We start from the raw sequence: 23105 nt of genomic DNA, 5'->3' as shown, positions 1-23105 counted from the left end.
GAACAGGCCACCCTGGCGTTCCTTATGCCACGATGGGTTGACACACCTTGAAGATAAACACACCCAGTGGAGGATAGTGTGGCGCCAGCAAGGACACCTTTATGCTGTTCCAGTACCGCCCCGGCAACCTGATCCGGGCCTCACATGTTGTGAATGTGGCAGGATTTGTGGCTCCAGAATCGGGCTTCACAGTCACCTACAGAGGCATCTGTGCAAGCAACCACTGTCCAATACCCCACATGAGAAGGAAGCTATGTCATCTTTGACTCCGATGGACTGCCAAAGAGGAGGCGGAATAAAAAAGGGCAAAGGCGTGAATCCTGTGAATCCAAATTCAGTGTGGTTAAGCATGCCGTCTATTTGATTTGAAGTTCAAGTTCCAAATGTTTCTTTGTAAAAGATGGGGGTAAAATGAAATGATTATCCTCTGAGGTCACCAGTGGCGGGAATGGCTCCTTTAATGATTTGGAAATTTGGGTTTCTTCGTCTTAACCATTTCAAAATGATATAAAGTACAAGGTTTGTCATTGTTTGCCTCATGTGGGACATTCCCGTACTCAATTCCAGTTCCTGATTCAATAAAGTGAATTAGAAGCACGTACTGTCTGTCCTTCCACTTTCAGTCTTGCTGTAAGCGGAGACGGACGGCGGGAGGAACTGTCGCTCTCACAGGCCAATGGTGACTTCAGGTTAGTGCGAGCTATGATGGCTTAATAATAATAATAATAATAATAATAATTATTATTATTATTATTATTATTATTATTATTATTATTATTATTATTATTATTATTACTATTATTATTATTATTATTATTATTATTATTATTATTATTATACATTTGATTCATAAGCGCCTTTCAAAACACAAAATGATCTTAAATTTGAGGAGGCCAGTTATGAAATGATGACACCTTGGTGTCATATGCCCCATAAATCGCAAACGCTGACACCCCGATAAAATAGTGGGACTGTTTTTATTTACAAAATCTGTTCCCGATTGTTTATTCCAAAATGGACATTTGGGCGTAGGCCTTTCATTTAAACTTGCTGGCTGCAAATTTAACAAGGAGTCAGTCATGTGGTTTCAGTCAGCTGCAATGAACGTGACTTTTTTTCTTCTTCTCAAATTTCAACTCCTACGGGCCATTCTACTCAAATCATACATCCAAAGACTCTGCACATGATAAACAATGTTATTTTTAAAAGATGATTTTTGAATCCGATTATGTCAAAGTCAGCTTTATTGTCAAATATGCTAATGTGCATGACATACAGCAAAGATGAAATTACTGTCCTCTCGGACCCAGCGTGCAAGGCACTTATAATGACTTTAACAAACATAATAAACACAAAAACACCAATTTGCCAGGAGAGAGAGGGAAGCCGCTGCGTGTTCACGCGCCGCCATCTTGGGAGAAAAACAAAAATAACAAATAATATGTAACGGTGTACCAAAATAACGTCCACTGAAATTCCCGGTGTAAACGTTTGAATGTGCAATGTCTGCCCAGGGGCCAAATGCGGCCCGTAGTCAATTTCATCCGGCTCGCAGCCTCCGTCATAAAATCAATAACGTCTGGCCTGCATGTAGAATGAAGACATTGGGCAGTAGCGCTGTTAGCTGGGTGTGCTAAGTGCTGCTATCTAGAGAATTGATTAGGAACACCAAATTAGTATGGGAGTCAGTGAATGAATGAACACCCCAATTTTCTAAAATGGTGATTTTATACATCCTTTTCTAAAAAGGCGACAATCAACAAAAGGAGGAACGTTGACTGTGAGGGCCGACGGACGGTTCAAGGATGGATGGAAATTGGGACTATTTTTTTCCTGAAATATGTAACAATTGTGACTGGCTCATTTAAGATAAGATAGGATAAGTAAGATAAGATAGGGTGACTAAGATAAGATAAAATGGGATGAGATGAGATGAGTTGATGTGAGATGAAATGAGATGAGGTGAGATGAAATGAGATGGGATGAGATGAGATAAGAAAACCTTTAATAGTCCCACAATGGGAAAATTTGTAAAGATACAGTTGGTGGTTTTGAACAGTTCAATGTGAAGCGATTTATTTCAATTAATGGCTGTTATATGTAAAGAACGTCCTCCAAGGTTGCCCGCCCCCCCTTACATTTTTAACACACCAAACCTGGCCCCCTTTGCAAAAGGTTTGACCACCCCTGGTGGAAACAACATCATTTGGAGATTTTTACTAACCTCCTCTCCTCCCTCCCAAAAGGTTCACGAAACATGTTGCTGTGGTCTCTCCTGTCTTTGCTCGCCTTGACCTCGGGCGCCAATCCTGGAGTCAAGGTCAAGTTGACAGATCGAGGCATTGAATATGGTAAATAAGGATTGCAGAAAACGCAAAAGTTCGAAACAAGCAGCACGTTTACAGATGACGTCCTCTTAAAAAGGCAGGCAGCTGGGGATCGCTTCCATCCAGAAGAAGCTCCAAAGCATAACAATCCCAGATATATCCGGCACAGAGAGAGTGTCCGTTGTCGGCAAGGTTCAGTACAGCTTGTCAAAGTAAGACAATCAATTAATCTGATGGAAAAACGTTGTGTCGTCCATTGAGCATTTCATTCCCTCCAGCATGCGAACAGTGGCGGCGGGATTACCTTCCTCCACTGTGGAACTCGTACCCGGAACCGGCGTCAGACTGTCTATTGTGAACGCCTTCATTAGTATGAAAGGAAACTGGAGGGTTAAATACCGCCGAATTTTGTAAGTGAGAAAAGATCACAGCGCCTTCACCAATCACACGTTTGGCCTGCCGTAACGTCATGTTTTTATCCAAACAGGAAGGACAGCGGTTCCTTTGATTTGAGTGTGACTGGATTGTCCGTTGGCTCGATTGTGGCGCTCAAAAGTGATGAAACGGGGCGACCGCAAGTCGCTAATGTCGACTGTACGGCGAGCGTCGGCGGTGTGACCATCAAATTCCACGGCGGGGCAAGGTGCAAAAACAACAACAACAAAAAACCAGAATGAATAAGAAGTGATTCCTTGATTCGGGAGTGTCTTTTATTTCAGCTGGCTGTACAATCTTTTCCGAAGCTTCATCAACAAGGCGCTGCGCAATACGCTACAAAAAAAGGTGAGGCACTTTCTGAGCTTTTTTGATCAGCATCTTAATGGATCACCAAACACATTTTCCTAAAAGGGATTATAGATTACATTCGATTCAATTATATGATATGATATGATATGATATGATATGATATGATATGATATGATACGATACGATACGATACGATACACTATATATGATATGATATGATATGATATGATATGATATGATACGATACGATACACGATTTATGATATGATATGATATGATATGATATATGTGATATGTGATATATGATATGATATGATATGATATATGATATGATACCTCACTTTACATACGTCACTACGTCACTTTACATACGACACTACCTCACTTTACATTCAGAAATTACATGTATTGTCTGTTGTCAATTGTATGTCTTTTTAGCCACGTTAGAAGTGCCTTGCATGCTGGGTCCAAGAGGACATTAATTTCATCTGAGCTATGTCATGCATACTAGCATATTTGACAATAAAGCTGACTTTGACTTCGATGATATGATATGATATGATATATAATATGATTATCATATCATATCATATATCATATATCATATATCATATATCATATATCATATATCATATCATATCATATCATATCATATCATATATCATATATCATATATCATATATCATATATCATATATCACATCTCACATCTCACATCTCACATCTCACCTCAGATCAGATCAGATTAGATTAGATGAGAGTATATTAATCTTTATTAATCACACAGTGGAAACATTTACAATAAGTGTAACCAGTTATATGAGTGATGAATTCTATCGAGCGCAAAATCAAGGCCCTAAGGCCAAATGTGGCACGCCCCATCGTCTTATTCGGCCTTCAAAACTAAGTCAAATTTGTGAAATTCCATGATGCTTGCTAAAGTCCCAACCAAAATTTCAAATTGTCCCATGAAAACTACACTAACTAACTATAACTACTAACTACTTTTTTTTCCTTAAAATTTGAAAAGTCATTCCTGATTGTTTTTTGTGCGCTCTATATTTGTGGCGTCAAGGCCTGCAAAGCCTTCTCTACTAGCCTAAAAATATCTGAATCACGGACTGATGTTAATTATATTTTGGCCATGAATTCTCTTTCAGCTTCCTTTCATTACTGTTGCGCTGCTTGCAGATGTGTGTTTTCATATTTGAGCATTGAACCAATCACATTCAGCCATCATTTGTCACCAAGGTCAGAAATCTACCTGGACGCCTTCACAATCAGTTCTGCGGGCTCGGTAGTATCAAATGTGTCGATCAAAGTTTTGCTATAACCAATTAGGTTTCAAGTTGGCAACCCAAATAGGGTACAAACGGCTTCTTGAAGGCGCTGGTCAACATCAGAGTTTTCGCAAACTATCATTGGCTAGTCAGTAGCCAATAAAAGTTTGTGAAAACTGCTTTGATCACTAGCCGTTCGTGACAAGAGCATCCTGGCCACAGCGAGCACACTGTATCAGTAGCGAGGTGCATACGCAAATATATTGTTGATTTAATAGCAGTTTTGTCAACCCACATTGGCTGAAGGAGGAGAAGAAATGGATTTGGTTGAATATATACTGTTAAAGTCATTTACAAGACGGACTTTTCAAGTTAAGATGGACATCATGAAGAAAGGTCGGTCAGTTATTTTATGGCTAACGGCACCGTCCTGTGGACTTGGAATAAATCTACACCACACTTTTTTCAGTCTGAATTGATTCAGACGTAGCACTACTAAAGGCCTAGTGATTAAATCCACCGTCTGACACTGCTCTATATGTCATATGTGGAGGGGATGAAACATTCTCATGGCTTCCTCAAATTCATAACAGCCCTTGGGAGGAAACTGGAACTACAATATGGCTCGCGGCAAAAAATGACTTGGATGCCCGTGATCTGGTGGGCTAAAACGAAATGTTCTTCTTCTGTACTCTCAGGACATAAAGCACCATGCCGGTCAGTTTTTCAGGAATCCCAAACCTCAAAATTGGGACCTGCTTACAACATGTCTTGCAATAAACACACACACACACACACACACACACACATACACACACACACACGCATGCACACACACACGCACGCACGCACACGCGCACACACACACGCAAAAATCACCTTCCACCATTTCTGCTTCCTCAATCCAATCGTTCTTCCTCTTTTGAGGAAGGTTTATGCATTTGCATCAAAACTTTTGTCGACAGTGCTGAAGCCGCCTTATGTGGCTATTTCTGTCATGCGGCGGATGATTTCATCTTCTGCGTGTACGAGTCTGGAGGAAGCACGGTACATGGTAGAAATAATTATGTAATATTCACATTTGACACAAAGCGACATGAAATTCATAAGGAACAGTATATGAAATTGCAATATTGTCTTAGTGATTGTGATTCATTAAATCGCCATGGTGGTGTGAGGTTTAATTTGGATCGTGCTTGCAACATACTTCTGAGATCGTTCAAAACAAAACAAATGGCAAATTACCACATAGTCTTAGTCATGCTGATAAGGTGATACCAGAGCAAATGGTGCAATCAGGCCAGTAATAGACCATAATCAGTCAGGAAAATAGAAGTAATCAGTGTAGCCTCAGGAAATAGTCCTCTGCTCCCCCCAACCTTAGTGCAGGGACCTATCATAGCAGAGGTCTGGCACCGCTACCTCTGGAATATAGGGATATATATATATATATATAGGGCCAGAGCTACCAGCAAAATTTTAGTTCGCTGATGAAGCATCTTGGATGAGAAGCGAAACGTCCGACACCTTCAAAGAAGTCAGATGACGGCTGAAGAAACCTTTTCTTCGATATATATATATACACACACAGTGGTACCTCGGTTCTCAAACGCCTCACAGTTCGAACAAATCGGTTTTCGAACAAAATATTTGATATATTCTTGCTTCGGCGTTCGAACATCAATCGGTGTTCGAACACCAATACGACGCGTGATTGTGTACGCGAGGGTGGGGTGCTGAGCGGCACATGGGTGTATCGCTCTCTCCGTGACCAACGGTTGTCACTTGCGGACGTGCTGCGTTTTGCTCTAGCGTATAATATAGGTGTACGAAGAGTTTTAGCCCCTAATCATGCCTCCAAAGAATGTATGTGCTGCTTAAAGTGACAAAAGAAAAGTAGTGCATACAACTATTGCATTTAAGAAAGAAATAATCGCAAAATATGAAGGAGGTGTGCGAGTGTCTGATCTGGCGAGGGAATACAGCATGGCGAAATCTACGAACAGTAAGATATTAAAGAATAAGGAGGCTGTGAAATCTAGTGATGTGGCTGTGGGAATGAGAGCAAGTGTCATTGGATAGATATTTTAAGAGAAACGAACATCCTGTAGCCGAGTCATCCGTAGCTGTCACGTTCCGAGCGAGAGTGACGGCAGCTGACTCGTCAGAACGTAGTGGAATGTTTGGGATCCCAAAACAGACACGTACTACCCAAGCAGGATGTTTATTCACAAATCAAAGAAAACACAGCGAGTAAGAAGGCAGGGGGTGATCCCACCCGCTTACTACGCCAAAAAGCAAATGGCACACGAGGGTGCAAGATTACACAATCCCGGAAGATGACATAAATTTACGGGACGGAGGGGAAAATACCTCGGACCGGAAACACTCGCGCATCCAAGGAAGAGTCCAGGTACGGTGGCGAGGTGAGTCAATCATCCGGCATTGGCGAGGTGATCGCGAACCGTATAAAGAGGTGGTTCGGTGTTCGAAAAAAATCGCTTTTCGAACACGGTCCCGGAACAAATTATGGTCGAGAACCGAGGTACCACTGTATATATATATAGGCCAGAGCTACCAGCATAATTTTAGTTAACTGACGAAGCCTCTTGGATGAGAAGCGAAACGTCCGACACCTTCAAAGAAGTACAGACGACGGCTGAAGAAACCTTTTAATCGATGGACCACTCATGTACGACTGAGAGTTTACAAAGACGAATATTGGCTTCGGTGGTCCAAATTTCATGTACTTGAGTGGTTGAGCAATGAAAACATTTGAGAGGAATTTGCTCTAGTATTTCAGTTTTCATTCCTCAACGAAAATCAAACCGGTTTTCATTTCAAAAGTTAACTGATTAAAATTTACGACCTCCGCGTTGGGCTGTGTCACTCGTCTGCGGCGGCGCAATAATTTGGAAGGAGTCTGATTGGTTAAAGCACAAGTTGTGTCCATAATTCGTAAAATGGCTTCAAATGACTTGTAACTGACGGGTATCTCGTCATTGGTTGCCACGACAACAAAAATATAATTTATTTAGACTTGTTGTTCTGTAAAAGTGTTTAATGTTTCTATGCGAAACTTTATGTGTGTGTTTTTCTAAAAACCGTCTTAGATACTTTATTTATAATGTTTGTCATTATTATTTCCACTTCCGTGTCAGGTGTTTTAGATAAAAGCAAGTACGGCGAGACAGACGGAACGAAAGTCTCGAGAGAGAGAGACACAAGCAGAGTAACGAAAGTCTCGAGAGAGAGACACAAGCATAGTAACGAAAGTCTCGAGAGAGAGACGAGCAGAGCAACGAAAGTTTCAAGTCTACGTCGTTTATCTACTTTCGGTTAATAAGGTGCACACGTTTTCACGGTGTTCAAGTGTTTCACAATAAACGTTGTGACATCAGTACGAAGCGTCAACCTTGACCGGGGTAGATACATGACTTCTTCTGAGCGTATTTTACAAAGATTCCGCCGCATATAGCTATATTTTACGTTTTAAGACTCGTGCTGAATATTCCGGAAGTCTTGTTTTTGAGTTGGTGACGAGTCCTCACTCTATGTCACTGAAGGTATGCCCCTGACCGAAAAAAGGACACATTGTAGCAGTCCTTCCATCACGTCATTGCATTTTGCTGTACTTTGGTCTGAAAACGTTGTGTAGGACCAAAAAGAGGCAGGACAGGGAGACAAAGCTCCATGTAAGGAATTAATCAGCCTGTGAAACGTGTTTTGATTCTCGAGCAAGGCAAGACGTCTTGCCGTGGCACCACGAACATGGGGGCGGGACCTTCTGAAACTGGCCACTTCCGGTTTCAAATTGAAGTACTTTTTAGACACTTTAAGTCATTTTTATTGGTGTTTTGCATTTGACTAAAAATGTCATACTGCGTGTTTTGAGTATTTTAGATGCTATAAAACGTATTTCTGATGTCAGTTAGGGAAAAAAAGGGATGTCGGTTGTCCTTTAAGTTCTCACATGAGACTTCCTGTTCGCATCGAAATCTCAAAACGTACCGAAAATCGTAAAACAGATTCACATCTTGTGACTGTTTTTGGGGCGTGAGACTCATCTTTCGATTGACTTTTTCCAGCTCTGCCCCCTGGTGGCCGACGCCGTGTCTGATTTGAACCCTGAATTGAAAACGCTCAACGGTAAGCAACCCTGGTGATGATGTCAGAACCTGTTGAGCGCCGCTTTTTATTTGATGATCACAATGGACAAGATGCGACAGCATATTCTCTGGTAATACGAAATTACTTTCATACTAAAGGCGCACCTAAAATAATTCAATATTTTTTTTTAAATGACCATCAAGAGCCTTATAATATGCTGCACCTTATACCAGTGTTTGAAATAACGTCTGCCCGGAGGCCCAGGGCTTTACAACTTTTACGTCGGGCGTACAACTTTCAAAACATCTCGGCCCGGGTGGCTGACAACTTCTTCAAGATTTTTTGTCTTTTTCAAATCAAACGTTTGTTTTATTCAATAAAGCAAAAGCTACAAGGAAATTGCTACGAGCCACGTGGACTCCTCTTTCTAGGTGCCTTTCAATCAGAAGCCTGTTTCGTGCTTTTGGCTACATATACAGTGACTGTAAAGTGTACTTGAAAGTTTTGAAAGGCGATTAGAAAGAGGAGCCATGTGGCTTTTATCAGAAAAAGGAAGGGAATCATTGCATTGTGCACCATGACGACAAACGACAATTGGAGCAAAATCTTCAGCAAGGGATATTTACCATAAATTAAGCTAGGCAGCATTTGCGGTAGGTACTTCCGTAATTTAAAAAAATCCTTTATACTTCGCAAAAATGTTTTTTTTTTTTTTTTTTTGCGATTAGTCGTCTTATTGTGTTTCAAGTTGTGAAAAAGGGGGCAGGCAACTTTATGGCCGGGCAGGCAACTTTTCAGAGTTGTCTGCCCTGGTGTCGCTAACTTTTTGTCATGAGTTTCAGACACTGCTTATACAGTACATATATGGAAAAAGTTTGAAACTATGTCATTCATTGAAGGTGGACCTTATAATTATTACCGTAAAAATACGGTAATAATTATAATAATTAACAACTGTGACTGAAAATCTTTCAAGCGCTTTCCTCTTTCCCGCAGTCTTAGCGCAAGTGGACAAGTATGCGGAGATTGACTATTCCATGGTTGCCTCACCCACAATTGTCAAGTATTCTATCGGTTTGAGCTTGAAGGTAAAAAGCGTGCATCTCACGAATTGAAATTACTGGATTTTCTGCACTTCCGCATTCGTTTTCATCAAAAAATGACCCTGCACTTTATAATCCGGTGCGTTTTATATATGGACAAGGTTTTAAAATATGTCTTTCATTGAAGCCTTGCCTTATAATATGGCACACCTTGTATAGGGAAAATATTTTAAAGTACATGTATGTACTTTTGTTGTACATTTGTTGGTATGATTTATAATCCGATGCGCCGTATATATGGAAAAGGTTTTAAAACATGCCATCCATTGAAGGTGCGCCTTCTATATGGAAAAAGTTTTAAAATGTGTAATTCAGTGAGGGTGTGCCTTATAATCCAGTGCGCCTTATACAGTACAGTGTATGGAAATAGTGTTAAAATGTCATTCATTGAAGGTGCGCCTTATATATGGAAAAGGTTTTAAAATATGTCATTCATTTAGGGTACACTTTATAATCCGTTGCGGTTTATACTGTATATGAAAACCATTTTAAAATAGGTAATTCATTGAAGGTGCGCCTTATAATGCCTTAAAAATGGAAAGTTTTAAAATACTATGTTATTCATTGATTCATAATTCTAATTATTATAATCTGATGCACCTTAAATAAGGAAAAAGTTGTAAAATATGTGATTCATTGATTTATAATTATTAGAATCCGTGCGCTTTATTATGCGGAAAATACGGTATTGGATTGGATCTACCTTTATTCGGCTCGCAGTGGAGTCATTTACATTTCACAGCAACTAAGTTATGAAAGGAAGAGGAAAGGAAAAAGTAGAAAACAAAAAAAAATACAGGAGCTGCTGGAAAGGCAGCCACTCCCGCGGCGCCATCTTGAAGTAAAAAAACAAACAAAATAGGATGAACATAACACAAAGACAGAGATTTTATTTGAAAGGTGGGGCATTTCCACATTTGAATCGGCTCTTTCTGGAAATTAGGGTGAATTCTACAACATAGAGAAGAAGCAGGAAACGCCGTTCCCCCCCGAGGTCTTCTTTCTGACATCCGAAAACAAGAAAATGTTGTACTTGGGCGTGTCCGCCTTCACCGCCAACTCTGCGGCTTTTGTCTACCACACCGCCGGAGCCCTGAGCTTGTACGTCACGGATGACATGGTGGGGGTCGGCCGCCGCAATCTCATTTCAAACGTGTCGGCTTCCGTGTCTTTCGTGTTGATGTGTAACTTTTGTCCTTCCATTGCCGCAGATCCCTCAAAGCTCCCCAATCAGGCTCAACACCAGAACGTTTGGCGTTTTCATCCCCCAGGTGACAGCAGTGGCAGTCCATCTCGCAAAAGGATGAAGTCGGTTGGGCGCAGGAAGTGATTTGTCAAGAAATATTGCCTTGAAACTTTCAGATTGCCAAATCTTTCCCGGGTTTGTTGATGGAACTGCTGGTCAAAACGGCGGCGACGCCCATCGTCACAATGGAGAGCAACAAGGCGACCATTCAAGCCACCAGCACAGTGACGGCCTATGCTATCCAAGCTAATGCTACGCTTTCGCCGCTCTTTATCCTCAACATGGCACGTCACCAACTTTCCAGGATTTTTCAAGTTTTTTTGTTGTTGTTGAGATTTTTGAGTTTTTCAGACTCTTGAACAGATGTTTCAAAGTCACGGCAGGGGGCCAAATCTGGCCCAACACATCATTTTATTCGGCCGGCGAAAGCAAATCAAACTTGTGAAAGTAATTTTTTTGTCACGGGCCGCATTGTAGTGACGATTTCTTCTCGGGATGCCGTTATGAATTTGGGGAAGCCATTATAAATGTAAATCATACTACATACAGATCACAATACAAATGAATAAATAACTAGTTTTCAAATTTTAAGTCATGAATAATGACTGTTATTGAGGTGACAATAGGAAATTTGAGTTTGGACTTTCGCAACCATCATGGAATTTCACAAGTTTGATTTGCTTTCGCGGGCCGAATAAAATTATGTGGTGGGCCAGATTTGGCCCCCAGGCCTTGACTTTGACACCTGTGCCTTAATTCATGCAAAAACTATTTAGTGACATTTGATTTTGAACAAAAATCCCCCTCCAAAAAGCGGTCATTTGTATTCATTTTCCCCTCACAGGAAACCAGTGTCAGCGCCAGCGTCTTTCTTAGCGGCACGATGCTAACTGGAAACGTGACCCTCAACAAGTAAGTTCCAAACAAAAAATAATAAATCTCTCTTTTTGTTCTTTGGGGCTGAAAGTTCCTTTCGAGGACAAACACCACACTCTAATTGCGCCTTATTTGCACAGAATGGAGCTGACCCTGGGGACAAGTTATGTGGGAGATTTTCGGGTAAGATGCAAATGAGTGCTTTTTTAGTCTGCAGTTGTGAGAGGAACTAACCCAAAGTGACTATGCAGGTCAAATCTCTTGACAACATCCTCAATCTGGTCCTGAAAGTAGTTGTTGTTCCAAAACTGAATGGTAAGTGGCTACCAAAGGAGCTTCTGACACTTGGAGGCGTTTTCAACAAGCCTCAATCAGAAATTGCGCATCATGTCATGAAAATTGACCAAATAAGGTCTTTATATGAATATTTGATGCACATAATCGACCATACCGGGACATTCTTTATGGGGATGGGGGTCTTATGTTGTGAAATGAGCGTATGGATGCCTTGCTCTGCAGTTCAACTAGCAAAGGGATACCCGCTCCCCACCATTGGGAAGATAAAGCTGGTCAACCCGGACCTTCAGATCCTGAAGGTCGGTGTAATTTCCGTTCAAAGTTCAAGACTAAATCATCACACTGCGATGTTTTAAATGTTTGTTTGTTTTTCTCCTGTAGGACTACATTCTGATCGGGACAGATGTTCAGTTTACGGAGTGATGGGGCGACATGGACAAAACGGAACAACAATCGCTGCAAGTCACCACGAGAACCTCCGCATCTCCAGCCTTCGTTTCAATATTATTACTCAACGTTTATAACACTTTCTCTTTACATTTGAGAGTTCTTTTAAATATCCCGTGATGTATTTTCAAATCTTGAAATGGCTTGGCCCCACCTCCAAGCTCCTGCGCACCCCACCCCCAAGGCTTCAAAAAAAATTGTAAATCAACTCAATGGCAATTTCAAACAATGAACCATTTGACCTTTTCTAAATGTATTAAAAAATATTGATTTTTTTAATACTCTTGTTTATCATATAGGTGGACAAACATGTTTAAATAATAAAAACTTGATTGACTGATACAATAAATTAGGCTTTTTTTTCACGGGTAACCACGAATGTGTTGTCAAATTACAAGATTCACATGGTCTCGGTGGTCCAAAATGACCAAGATGGTTAAAATGCTGTTGCTGTCATTTGTTTCCTGACTTGTCAAGAGCGTTGAACCATCATGTGCATGCGGCAGTTACGGATGCTGAGCCAAATGTTCATACAAACAGCCGGACGGTGGTGCCAATTGGATCGAGGGATTTCTGCGAGGCAAGGCTTCACCTCTCAAACTCTGCGAGCTGGCTGACGTGATCTGCAGGAGACGAAAGTTTACCGATCAATCAAATTATTCTCAATTCTCTCTGTGTTACAATACAATACATATTGATTTATATGGGGCTTTAACAACAGCAGAAGCTGCAACAAAGCGCTTAACGTGGACAGGTATCAGATACAGGAAATAAGGTGTTGCTCACAAATATGATCCTTATCAAACCTGGAACATTACGAGATGACAATTTAGACCAAATGGTCAAGCAGCGGACCAGTTTTGGGCCTTCATCATTTGGCATCCAGCTCCTGTCTATTTTTAGACGCCACATACCAAATGACTCCCCCCAAACAACTAACTAATTAACTAATAAAACACATAGGGTAGATAGATAAATAAATAATTGGATAGATAAATAAATAAAATTATAAATAAATACATAAATAACTGTGGTTGGCTGGCAACCAAATCAGGGTGTTTCCCGCCTAGTCCCTGAAGACGGCTGGGATAGGCTCCAGCACCCTCCGTGACCCTACTGAGAATAAAGCAGTCTGGAAAACGGATAAACAAAAAATAAACAAATAAACTAACAAAAAATAAAAATAGACAGAAAAATGAATAAATACATGAATAATAAATATAGCTAAATGAAACAACAATAATTAGTAGATACAACGACCAATCGTTAGATACATGCATGCGCACGCGCACGCACAAGCAAACACGCGTGCACACGCACGCACGCACGCACGCACGCACGCACGCACACACACACACACACACACACACACACACACACACACACACACACACACACACACACACACACACACACACACACACACACACACACACACACATACATGGGGGAAGTAAAAAAATGACATCATGTGGTTGCGGAAGTGCGCTTCATCACACTGACATACAGTCGCGTTATATCGATATTCAAGGGAGTCTGAAAAAATATCGATATAACCGGGACTATCGAAATATCCGACCCTGTTTGCATGTAATTTTCTCCGTGCATACATAGAAATAGTATCGATATAACCGGGACTATCGATATATCCGATATCGATATAACGAGACTTTACTGTAGTTTTTTTTTTCTTTGCGCTAAGAGCGACTCCTATTTGCACTTGTTCATAATACCCCACCCCCCTACCCACCCTATCATCTTGTCTACGGCCCTTAAAAGAGACTTCAAAGCACTCATGTTCACCTTCACGAGCACATAGTCTCCAACATTGATTGCAGCCGTGTCGGAGTCGGCAGAATGAACAACAACATCCTCCTTTGGGAAGATCACTCTCATGTTGCCATCTGTTCTGCCGCACAGCTCCTTGGCAGATCTCTTACTCTCCTGCCAAACAACAGTCAAAAATAAAAGAATGGCGCCATGAGCATTGTTGCTTGGTAAGGTTACATTAACCCAGTACAACATGTGCACCTTTTGCTAAGAGTGAGCTTTGTTACACACCACAAAAGCAATTTATGAGTTCTAAAAACATCTGCCGGCTTTGTAAATTACGGAAGGAAAAATAAAATAAACTTTCCGGATGACAGTATGATTTGAATGCAACGTCAGAATATGGAAAATGACTGTCGTATGCACAAAGCAATGACTGATAGGCAGTCGGAATATAAAAAAAAAAAGAAAGAACATTGCGATGGGGGATGATTTTAAAGTCAAAAGGATGAAAAGTTATTCGAAGTGCACACTTTCCCTTGTCAAGAGTGCTGAAGAATATTCTGGCTCATTGATATATCTTATGTGTTTTTTTTACATCAAACGGGAGACAATTCAAAAGTGGGACAGGTTTGGGCAGAAGACAAAAAAGCAACCCAAAACAGGACGACACTGACTGTCTCGTGTACAAGGCCACGAGTACTTGACTGACCCCCTCCACCAAGACGAGTTGCATGCTGCCAACAAGCGTAGCGTTGACCCTCGCAGCTTCCCGTCTGAATGTGCGGATGCACTCCTCCAGCCGACGTTGCTTCACATACACCGGCACGTCATCTTGAAGCTTATGGAATGCATGCGTTTTCTAAGACGCACAACAGAAAGGACCAAAATTTCAAGGAATGATGATGTTGGGGTGCCGGCATTTCTACGACTTGCTCACCTTTCTCACGCTGTAGGCAAACAGGAAGCCAATGTTGTAGCCTACTTCTCTGATGAGAGACAAGGTCTCCCGGTGATCGTCTTCCGTTTCACCACAAAAGCCCGAGATGAAGTCACTGCTGAGACTTACGCCTAACGCATACGCGCACGCACGCACGTACGCACGCACACACACACACACACACGCGCACACACACACACACACACACACACACACACATACACACGTTGCAATTATGTCACGTGATGATAACAATACGTGACGTCGACTGCAAAAAGACTGAATCTCTTCTAAGGGCAAATAAGTAAATGCATAAATACATAAATACATTGGGGAGACTAAACAAATTCTAAAAGAAAAAAATGACGTTGTCAACATCGCAGGGATAATACTAGTGGGCCTTAATCTGTGGTACATATGTACCTAAAAGCTAGCAACCACTCATTTGACGACAATGAGGTTAAAAAAAGAAAATACATGGTTTAAAGGGGAGTAAAAGAACCTATTTTCATAAAACAGCAAATCCCTTAACTAAATCGCCATGGTGGTGAGAGGTTTAATTTGATTCATGGTTACAACACACTTCTGAGATCGTTACCACATAGGCTAAGTTATGCTGATGATGTGATACCAGAGCAAATGGGGCAATCAGGCCAGTCAAGACCATAATCAGTCAGGACAATAGAAGTAATTAGTGTAGCCTCAGGAAATAGTCCTCTGCTCCCCCGAACCTGAGAGCAGGAACCTATCATAGCAGAGTACAGCATCGCCATGTCGGGACAGTAGGAATATATATATATATAGGACGAAAGCTACCAGCAAAATTTTCGTTCGCTGACGAAGCCTCTTGGATGAGAAGTGAAACGTGCCACACCTTCAAAGAAGTACAGATGAAGGCTGAAGAAACCTTTTCTTCGATAAATACATACACACATACATACTTCTTTTCCTTTCGGCTTTTCCCTTTAAGGGGTCGCCACAGCAAATCAGTGGCCTCCATCTTTAGAGGTTAGATCCGCATGTTTGTTTTGGCCAGGCTTTTATGTTGGATGACCTTCCTGACACAACCCTCTGTATTTATCCGGGCTTGGGACCGGCACAAGAAGACATATGTCCCTTTGTGGCTCCAGAACAAGCAACTCGTTCAGTAAAAAGGCTCCCAAACACAAAATGGTAATCGGCACAGCAACATTCAAAAAAGCAAAAACTATACACACATACATACAAATACATTAAAATAAACAAATACATAGATAGATACAAATATTGAAATACACACAAGTATACCTACATAAATTAAAATGAACAAATAAATTCAAATCGAAATAAATAAATACATACAAACACATAAATTAAAGTAAATAAATACAAGGAAATAAAAATAACTAACTAAAATATAAATAGACAGACACATAAATGAATAATAGATAAATAAATACAATTAAACTAAACTAAATAAAATGCGTTAAGCGTGGTCCACACGGCTTCCATCAGGCGCACGCCTCATTATATTTTCATGGCATCGCCACAATTCAGGTGAGTGAGCTCTTTGGAATTCAACATAGCAAATTACCAAACAAGGTGAACAATTTTCTTGTCTGACCTTCCCTAAAAAGATGGGCAGTAATTTTCTTTAAAAAAAAGGGTGGTGAACCTCTAAAGCTGCACTGGTAAATGCAGAGCAGTGGAAATGTAACTTTAATTTTCCACCGCTTTGTGCTGGTGTACCCCCAAAAAACAAAAACCTGTACCAAATGTTCACTAAAATTTAAAATAAAGCCCTTATTACAGTTACTTAAATAGTTGAATAAACCGTTTTTCTTGACTTCTTGTTCTAGTTTCAGTCACAACAGCACGACAAGCAAAGCCTCGCATAGAAAGTTAGCCATGAGGTGCAGCCTACCTTGAATGACATTCCTGATGTTCTGTACCAATTCAAGGTAAGTCTCCCTTGTGTACCTGCAATTTGTAGTGCAAAAATCATCATGTGAAATGGGAATGTGGATTTATGAAAAATCTACGCAACGTGACAACGTCCCAACAGTTATACGAGTGATACAAGTAATACGGGTCATTGCTAAGCGCTTGCGTACGTTTTCCCGTAATTGTAAACACAGTGACTCACCCCCGGCGCATGGCTTTCAAGACTTGACTGCTCCCACTCTGAGCAGGAAGATGGATCTGCTTGCAAATGTTTTCTCGCTCCGCAATTAGATGCAAAACCTACACACAAGGACAAGGGAGGGATATGAGAAAACTTTTTTTGCATTACATATTACGACCGAATACAGAAGCATGTGATATTCACTTGACAAAAAAAAAATAATAATATCCGGTTTGTATGAGTGATTTTTGAGTGTTTTTTTTCGCTGTTTATTAGAATATTTCTCTTCAGTTTTTTTCTTTTTTTCTGACTTTCAGATTTTTTTTCCCGAACTATTTTTTAAAATATGTTTTTCTCTTTTCAGAATGTCTTAGTTTTTTTTATATATTTCTTGTTTGATTGTTTTTCCAAATATTATTACAGTGATCCCTCGCGGTTCACTTATCGCGGCTTCAATGCATCGCGGGAAAAACCTTTTTTTTTATTAATGGCATGCAAATGTGCAAACAAAGTAAAAGAAACATCACTGCAAACAACACTGCAAACAAAGCAGAATAAAATCAAACACACTGGCTTTGACAGCTCATGGAGCTGCTCTCTATTCTCAAAAAAAAAGAAAGACAAAAAGAGAAAGAGTGCCAACAACTAGTAACCGAGACGTTCGAAAACTGAGGTTTGACTGAACAGTGATACCTAAGCTTATGAACTTAATTGGTGTGTATATATATATATATATATATATATATATATATATATATATATATATATATATATATATATATATATATATATATATATATATATACACACACACACACACACACACACACACACACACAGTAGAGTCTCGTTATATCGATATCGGATATATCGATAGTCCCGGTTATATCGATACTATTTCTATGCACGCACGGAGAAAATTACATGCAAACAGGGTCGGATATATCGATAGTCCCGGTTATATCGATATTTTTTCGGACTCCCTTGAATATCGATATAACGAGACTTTACTGTATATAAAATATCTTCGCAGTTTCAACACTGCAAAGACAAACTTGAAGGTACCTCATCAGGAAAGTCTTTGGGATGAGGTGACGTGAATCGGACCCTCATGTTGGGATCGACCCGTGACACTCTGTCCAGCAGCTCAGAGAAACGCATCCCTCCCAGTTTGGGGCGGTATACGGTCTTAAAACCGCGACTCAACTTGGTCGGAATTGCACCGCAAAACTGCTCATCAGAAGTGTCTCTGTAGCTGTTGACATTCTGACCGAGCAATGTCACTTCCTTCACTCCCTGGAAGGAAAGTCAACTAACATCAAACGCCACATTGATCAATCTCATCCATATATCCACTTTTGAATCCGTTTGATTGAAACTACTTTGTAACGTGCCTGATCGGAGAGAATACGGACTTCCTCGAGAATCGAGCTGGCAGGTCGACTCCTTTCACGTCCCCGAGTGAAGGGAACAATACAGTAAGTGCACATATTGTCACAGCCCCGCATGATGGACCTGCGGAAGATAATTGGAGCAGATGATGTGAGGCACTGGTGTCAAAGCCAAGGCCCGAGCGCTAAATCTGGACTACCACATAATTTTATTTGGTCCACGAAAGTAAATCCAATTGTGAAATTTCATGATGCTTGCTGAAGACCAAACCAAAATTTTTAATTGTCCCATATAAACCACAATCACAGTCATTATGTTTTACTTCAGATTTGAAAACTCGTTATTTATTCATATGTTGTGCCCTCTATATGTAATATGTGGAGAAGATTAATCATTCTAATGACTTCCCTAAATTCATAAACCCCAACCGAGAGGAAACCATAACTACAATGTGGCCCGCGGCGAAAAATGACTCAGTCACCCATGATATGAAGTAATCAAACAAGCAGGAAAAATGTTCCAGCGGACAAAACCTACACAAAGGCACTGCTTCCCCGAGGGGAGTGGTGGACGGGCATGATGTCAGCGTAGGTTTCCTCCAACGAAAGCAGCACATTGCTTGCCTGTTGGCCTCCCTCGGCCACCGCCAACAGACGAGGAAGATCCCGGTACGCGTCTGGCCCAGCCAGGACATCCACAAGCTTCTCTCGGTCCAAAAGCTCCTTTTTTAGTCTCTCAGCCATGCAACCTTGAGAGACAGACGCACACTAACCACGTTGGAACAAAACGTATCGCTAGTGTTAAAATTGATCTTATTGACTAATACAGTATTTGGTATTTTATGCAAATTTTGTGATTAGCCAGAGTATTTGACGTGCTTTTTTTGAAGTGTTGGTCCACAATGGAGACAGAACGTGGAACGGATACAGATTGTTTTTCAGCATTTTTGGCCACGACAATCATCAAGGAGGAGACTGTGCTGAGCGGTTGCGCCTTTCGGCAGCATGAATATGCCAGTACTGTTTTTGAATGGGAGGAATGTCGGAGCCATTTGACTGCCATCGCTGGACAGCTCTGGGGCCATTGTGCTTTTTTGCGCCTGTAATGGGCAGCATCTTCACAGCCCCGCTTTGTTCAGCGGAAAGGTCAGTGCTGTTGGACAGTCTGCGGTTGGATGGATGCGTGGCTTGAGGAGCCCGCGATAAGAAGAAAGCAGCGTCAGCGCAGAGCGCCGATGCGTATGTGGAACTGTCGCGGGATGGAATTGAAGCTGATTTATGTGGGACAGGAGATGTGAGACAATGTCTTTTTGTCAATGGATGCTACAGCTTCGTGTTTGCTTTCAACATTTAGCTTGTAGTAGACGTACAAATTCCACCATGACGTCCCTGATCCACTGCTGACATGGATGCTTTGATCCTCTCCTCTTTCAACTAGAACTGCTTCATGTCATCACAAAGAGGGTACAGCAAGTCCTGAAGAATGAATGACTCTGTGTCTTTGTGTTGTCATATTTGTTATTTTTGTTTTTCCCAAGATGGCGGCGCGTGAACACGCAGCGGCTCCCCTCTCCCGGCAAATTGGCGTTTTCATGTTTATTATGTTTGTTAAAGTAATTAGTAATAAGTGCCTTGCATGCTGGGTCCGAGAGGACAGTAATTTCATCTGTGCTGTATGTCATACGTATTAGCATATTTGACAATAAAGCTGACTTTGACAGAATGCACACTTCAAGCGATTAGTTGGTTCAAAAACAGACATGGTGAAATTTCAGACATAATGACTATGATTCTTCAGGGATAATTTACAATTGGCCGAACAATGAAATCTTTGAAAAAACAAACTACACTTTAGCCAAACAGTGTTCTGCATTTTTCGGTGTACAAGGCGCCGCAGAGTATAAGACGCTTCCCCAATAAATTGTGTATTTTCAAAATTTTCCCATATATAAGGCGCACTGGATGGTCAGGCACACATTCAATGAATGAAGAATGTTTCCCAAATACAGTGTAATATAGAAATAGATCAAAGTTTTACAAATATGAGGCACACTACATTCTAAGGAGCTACAGTAGAGGCTGGGGTTACGCACGACTTATTCTACAGAGGGGTGGGGGTGGAGGGGGTCAGTGGCTGCTGACAGTAGTTGCGAGACCTGTTGTGGCTCAATATTACTTCACAAATAAGGCGCACGGGCCTATAAGGCAGAGGATCATCTTTTGAAGAAAATCAAGGCTTTTGGGTGTGCTTTATACATTGGAAAATATGGTCATATAATCTAGCTCAATATAATGTTGATACATGGGGGTGGGGGATATACAATACCTAAGATGCCAATTTTCATTGGTGTTGGACTCCTACGACGCTTATTCTTCATGGCTGTCAACTCTTGCAGTCTGTTCCAGATGGTTTGTTCAGCCTTTTCTCTGTCTCACACACAGACACACATGATGGCAGTTGAATCCAATCACAAACGGGATAAACAATCAGTTTGTAACATTTTGGGGAATGGTTTTCATTTGGCAGGGAGTGGGGGGCTACCTGATGGAGCACGTTACAAGAAGGACCACATCAGCCTGCAGATACAAATGACAGATGAGTCATGATTGACTGGTGTTAAAATAGTGAATAACTCATAGCCATACTTCGCGTAAATGTGGCGTGCGTTGATATCCGCCTTTCTGCAGTATGGACCAAGCGATGTCCGTGTCATTGACATTCATTTGACATCCATACGTTTCAAAATAGACTGTAAGACACAAATATTGCTTTTCATCGTTCCTAAAACCTCCAAAGTAACGTTTGGAGTTCGATTTACCCTTTCGTGGACTCCCCTGCTCCAAATTAGGAGAAACATATTCATGTTTGCATTCTACTTCTTTATCTGAAGTTGTTGTAGTTTCATGGCCAGTGTGTCCAAGGATGAAATCGTGAAAACTAGGCCCAGAAGATATTAGAGTCTTGAAATGATCCGATCTTGCACGCTTTTCCTTTGCACTAACTCCGCCGCTGGTTGAATAATAGCACGGTCTGACTTGTAAACACCTGACAGGAGTCCAAAATTTGGGAAATGAAAACAGTTGGGTATAATTCCTAAGTTGTTTCATGTTGGATTTGTTTGCCTTTTGCTGTGCGCCAGACAAACCTTTCCGCCTAAGGTCCGTCTCCAATTACCGTCCGTCGAGTCAAGTGAATTCACGAGAAGTCCTTCTCTCTGTTTCAGACTTTCCATTTCTGGTTTATGATGAATTGCCAAATGGAAGAGACCCGAACTGAATGAATTAAAATACATATTTAAAACTCACAAGCCTCCCAACATTGTTTAAACTGAATTTTATTTTAAATATGCCCCTGATCCTTCAAAAAATCAAAAACTAAAAACTCTCACTCTGTCTCTCAAAAAAGAAATAACAATAAATAATAATAAAAAATAAAAGAAACACTTAAACAGCACAACATGTTATAATAACAAGTATATATATATATACATACACACACACCGTGAGAACTCAGCTTACGAACACCTTATCTTGCGAACTTTTCGTCTTACGAACGTCAAATTTATGTAAATTAAACCTTGAAATATGCACTACTTTTCGCGATACACACCCAACACGGCTGGCGGAGTGCTCTTCGGATCTGGCGGGGTGATCTTCGGATCTTCAACAGAAGCACACGACCGAACAGCGCTCCAGCCGGCGCTACTCTCCACGCCCCCTCTCTCTGAATTCACACGTCGATCGCCTCCCAGGAGCTTTTTGCAGATAATTTTACTATTATGGGACCGAAAAAAAACCCACCACAGGCTCGTGTTCAGCCAGAGAAGACACAAAAAATAAAATCACTGTCGAGGAGGAGGAGATCATTGAGAAACACGAACGAGGTGTGCGTTTGTGGCGTCACATGTGCACACCGTAGCTCTCATGTGAATCTCAGCCTGACACATCTCTCACGCTGTGTGTCACCTGCCTGAGAGTAACATTCTCCATTTCCACCTTCTGCCACCATCCTTCGCCTAAAAGCTTTATAGTGTAAAGCTTCAGCAACTCAAGTGTCGCGAGAGGCGGCGCCGCCCCAGCTGTCAACTCGCACGTGACAATTTCGGCGTCATTAGTCACGTGAAAGCATCGACTAAATAACGCCTTTGTGTAAAGTTTACACAACATTGTAAAGCTTTTAGGCGAAGGATGGTGGCAATGGTGGAAATGAAGAAAGTTACTCTCAGGGAAGTGACACACAGCGTGAGAGATGTGTCAGGCTGAGATTCACATGACATCCGCAGTGTGCACATGTGACGCCACAAACGCACACCTCGTTCGTGTTTCTCACATCGACTATCGCCTTTGTAAAAAGTTTACACAAAGGCGTTATTTAGTCGATGCTTTCACGTGACTAATGACGCGTTTTATTCCGCGTCCGTGGAATCATCGGACTCGCGCCTTTTCTTGTAATAAAATCTCTGCCAGC

General features: G+C 41.2%; 2 protein-coding genes across 2 annotated transcripts; one reads left to right on the top strand and one right to left on the bottom strand.

Moving 5' to 3' along the window:
• The first annotated feature begins 556 nt into the window (after positions 1-556).
• Positions 557-12675, top strand: bpifcl (BPI fold containing family C, like). Its single transcript, XM_089010083.1, has 16 exons — positions 557-689; positions 2247-2351; positions 2425-2539; positions 2606-2737; positions 2815-2970; positions 3047-3110; positions 8442-8502; positions 9460-9551; positions 10510-10686; positions 10778-10837; positions 10929-11096; positions 11657-11724; positions 11829-11871; positions 11940-12003; positions 12208-12284; positions 12367-12675. The coding sequence occupies exons 1-16, from the start codon at positions 677-679 to the stop codon at positions 12406-12408; spliced, it is 1437 nt and encodes a 478-aa protein (XP_088866209.1). The 5' UTR covers positions 557-676; the 3' UTR covers positions 12409-12675.
• A 142-nt stretch (positions 12676-12817) lies between these two features.
• Positions 12818-21784, bottom strand: cdk5rap1 (CDK5RAP1 mitochondrial tRNA methylthiotransferase). The gene is made up of 13 exons (XM_089010081.1): positions 21457-21784; positions 21284-21387; positions 21180-21214; positions 20964-21064; positions 19176-19386; positions 18637-18761; positions 18312-18538; positions 17268-17365; positions 17046-17101; positions 15143-15273; positions 14915-15064; positions 14236-14376; positions 12818-13055 (listed from the first exon to the last, which is right to left on the bottom strand). Exons 1-13 carry the CDS (start codon positions 21743-21745, stop codon positions 12939-12941), a joined length of 1785 nt encoding a protein of 594 aa, XP_088866207.1. The 5' UTR covers positions 21746-21784; the 3' UTR covers positions 12818-12938.
• Positions 21785-23105: the final 1321 nt, after the last annotated feature.

The sequence above is a fragment of the Hippocampus bargibanti genome, linkage group LG12 (assembly GCF_051943395.1).
Source record: "Hippocampus bargibanti isolate YZ-2025 linkage group LG12, ASM5194339v1, whole genome shotgun sequence".
Lineage (NCBI taxonomy): Eukaryota > Metazoa > Chordata > Actinopteri > Syngnathiformes > Syngnathidae > Hippocampus > Hippocampus bargibanti.
Note: the sequence above shows the minus strand (reverse complement) of the source record. Positions and strands in the feature narration are given on the sequence as shown.

Coding starts and splice junctions, on each gene's coding strand:
- bpifcl (XM_089010083.1), top strand. Junction 2,352..2,424: donor AGATCGAGGCATTGAATATG/GTAAATAAGGAT, acceptor CCTCTTAAAAAG/GCAGGCAGCTGGGGATCGCT. Junction 9,552..10,509: donor CTATCGGTTTGAGCTTGAAG/GTAAAAAGCGTG, acceptor TCTGGAAATTAG/GGTGAATTCTACAACATAGA.
- cdk5rap1 (XM_089010081.1), bottom strand. CDS start 21,745: ATGAAACAACTTAGGAATTATACCCAACTGTTTTCATTTCCCAAATTT. Junction 21,065..21,179: donor CTTGTAACGTGCTCCATCAG/GTAGCCCCCCAC, acceptor TGTGTGAGACAG/AGAAAAGGCTGAACAAACCA. Junction 17,366..18,311: donor CCAAAGACTTTCCTGATGAG/GTACCTTCAAGT, acceptor CCTTGTGTGTAG/GTTTTGCATCTAATTGCGGA.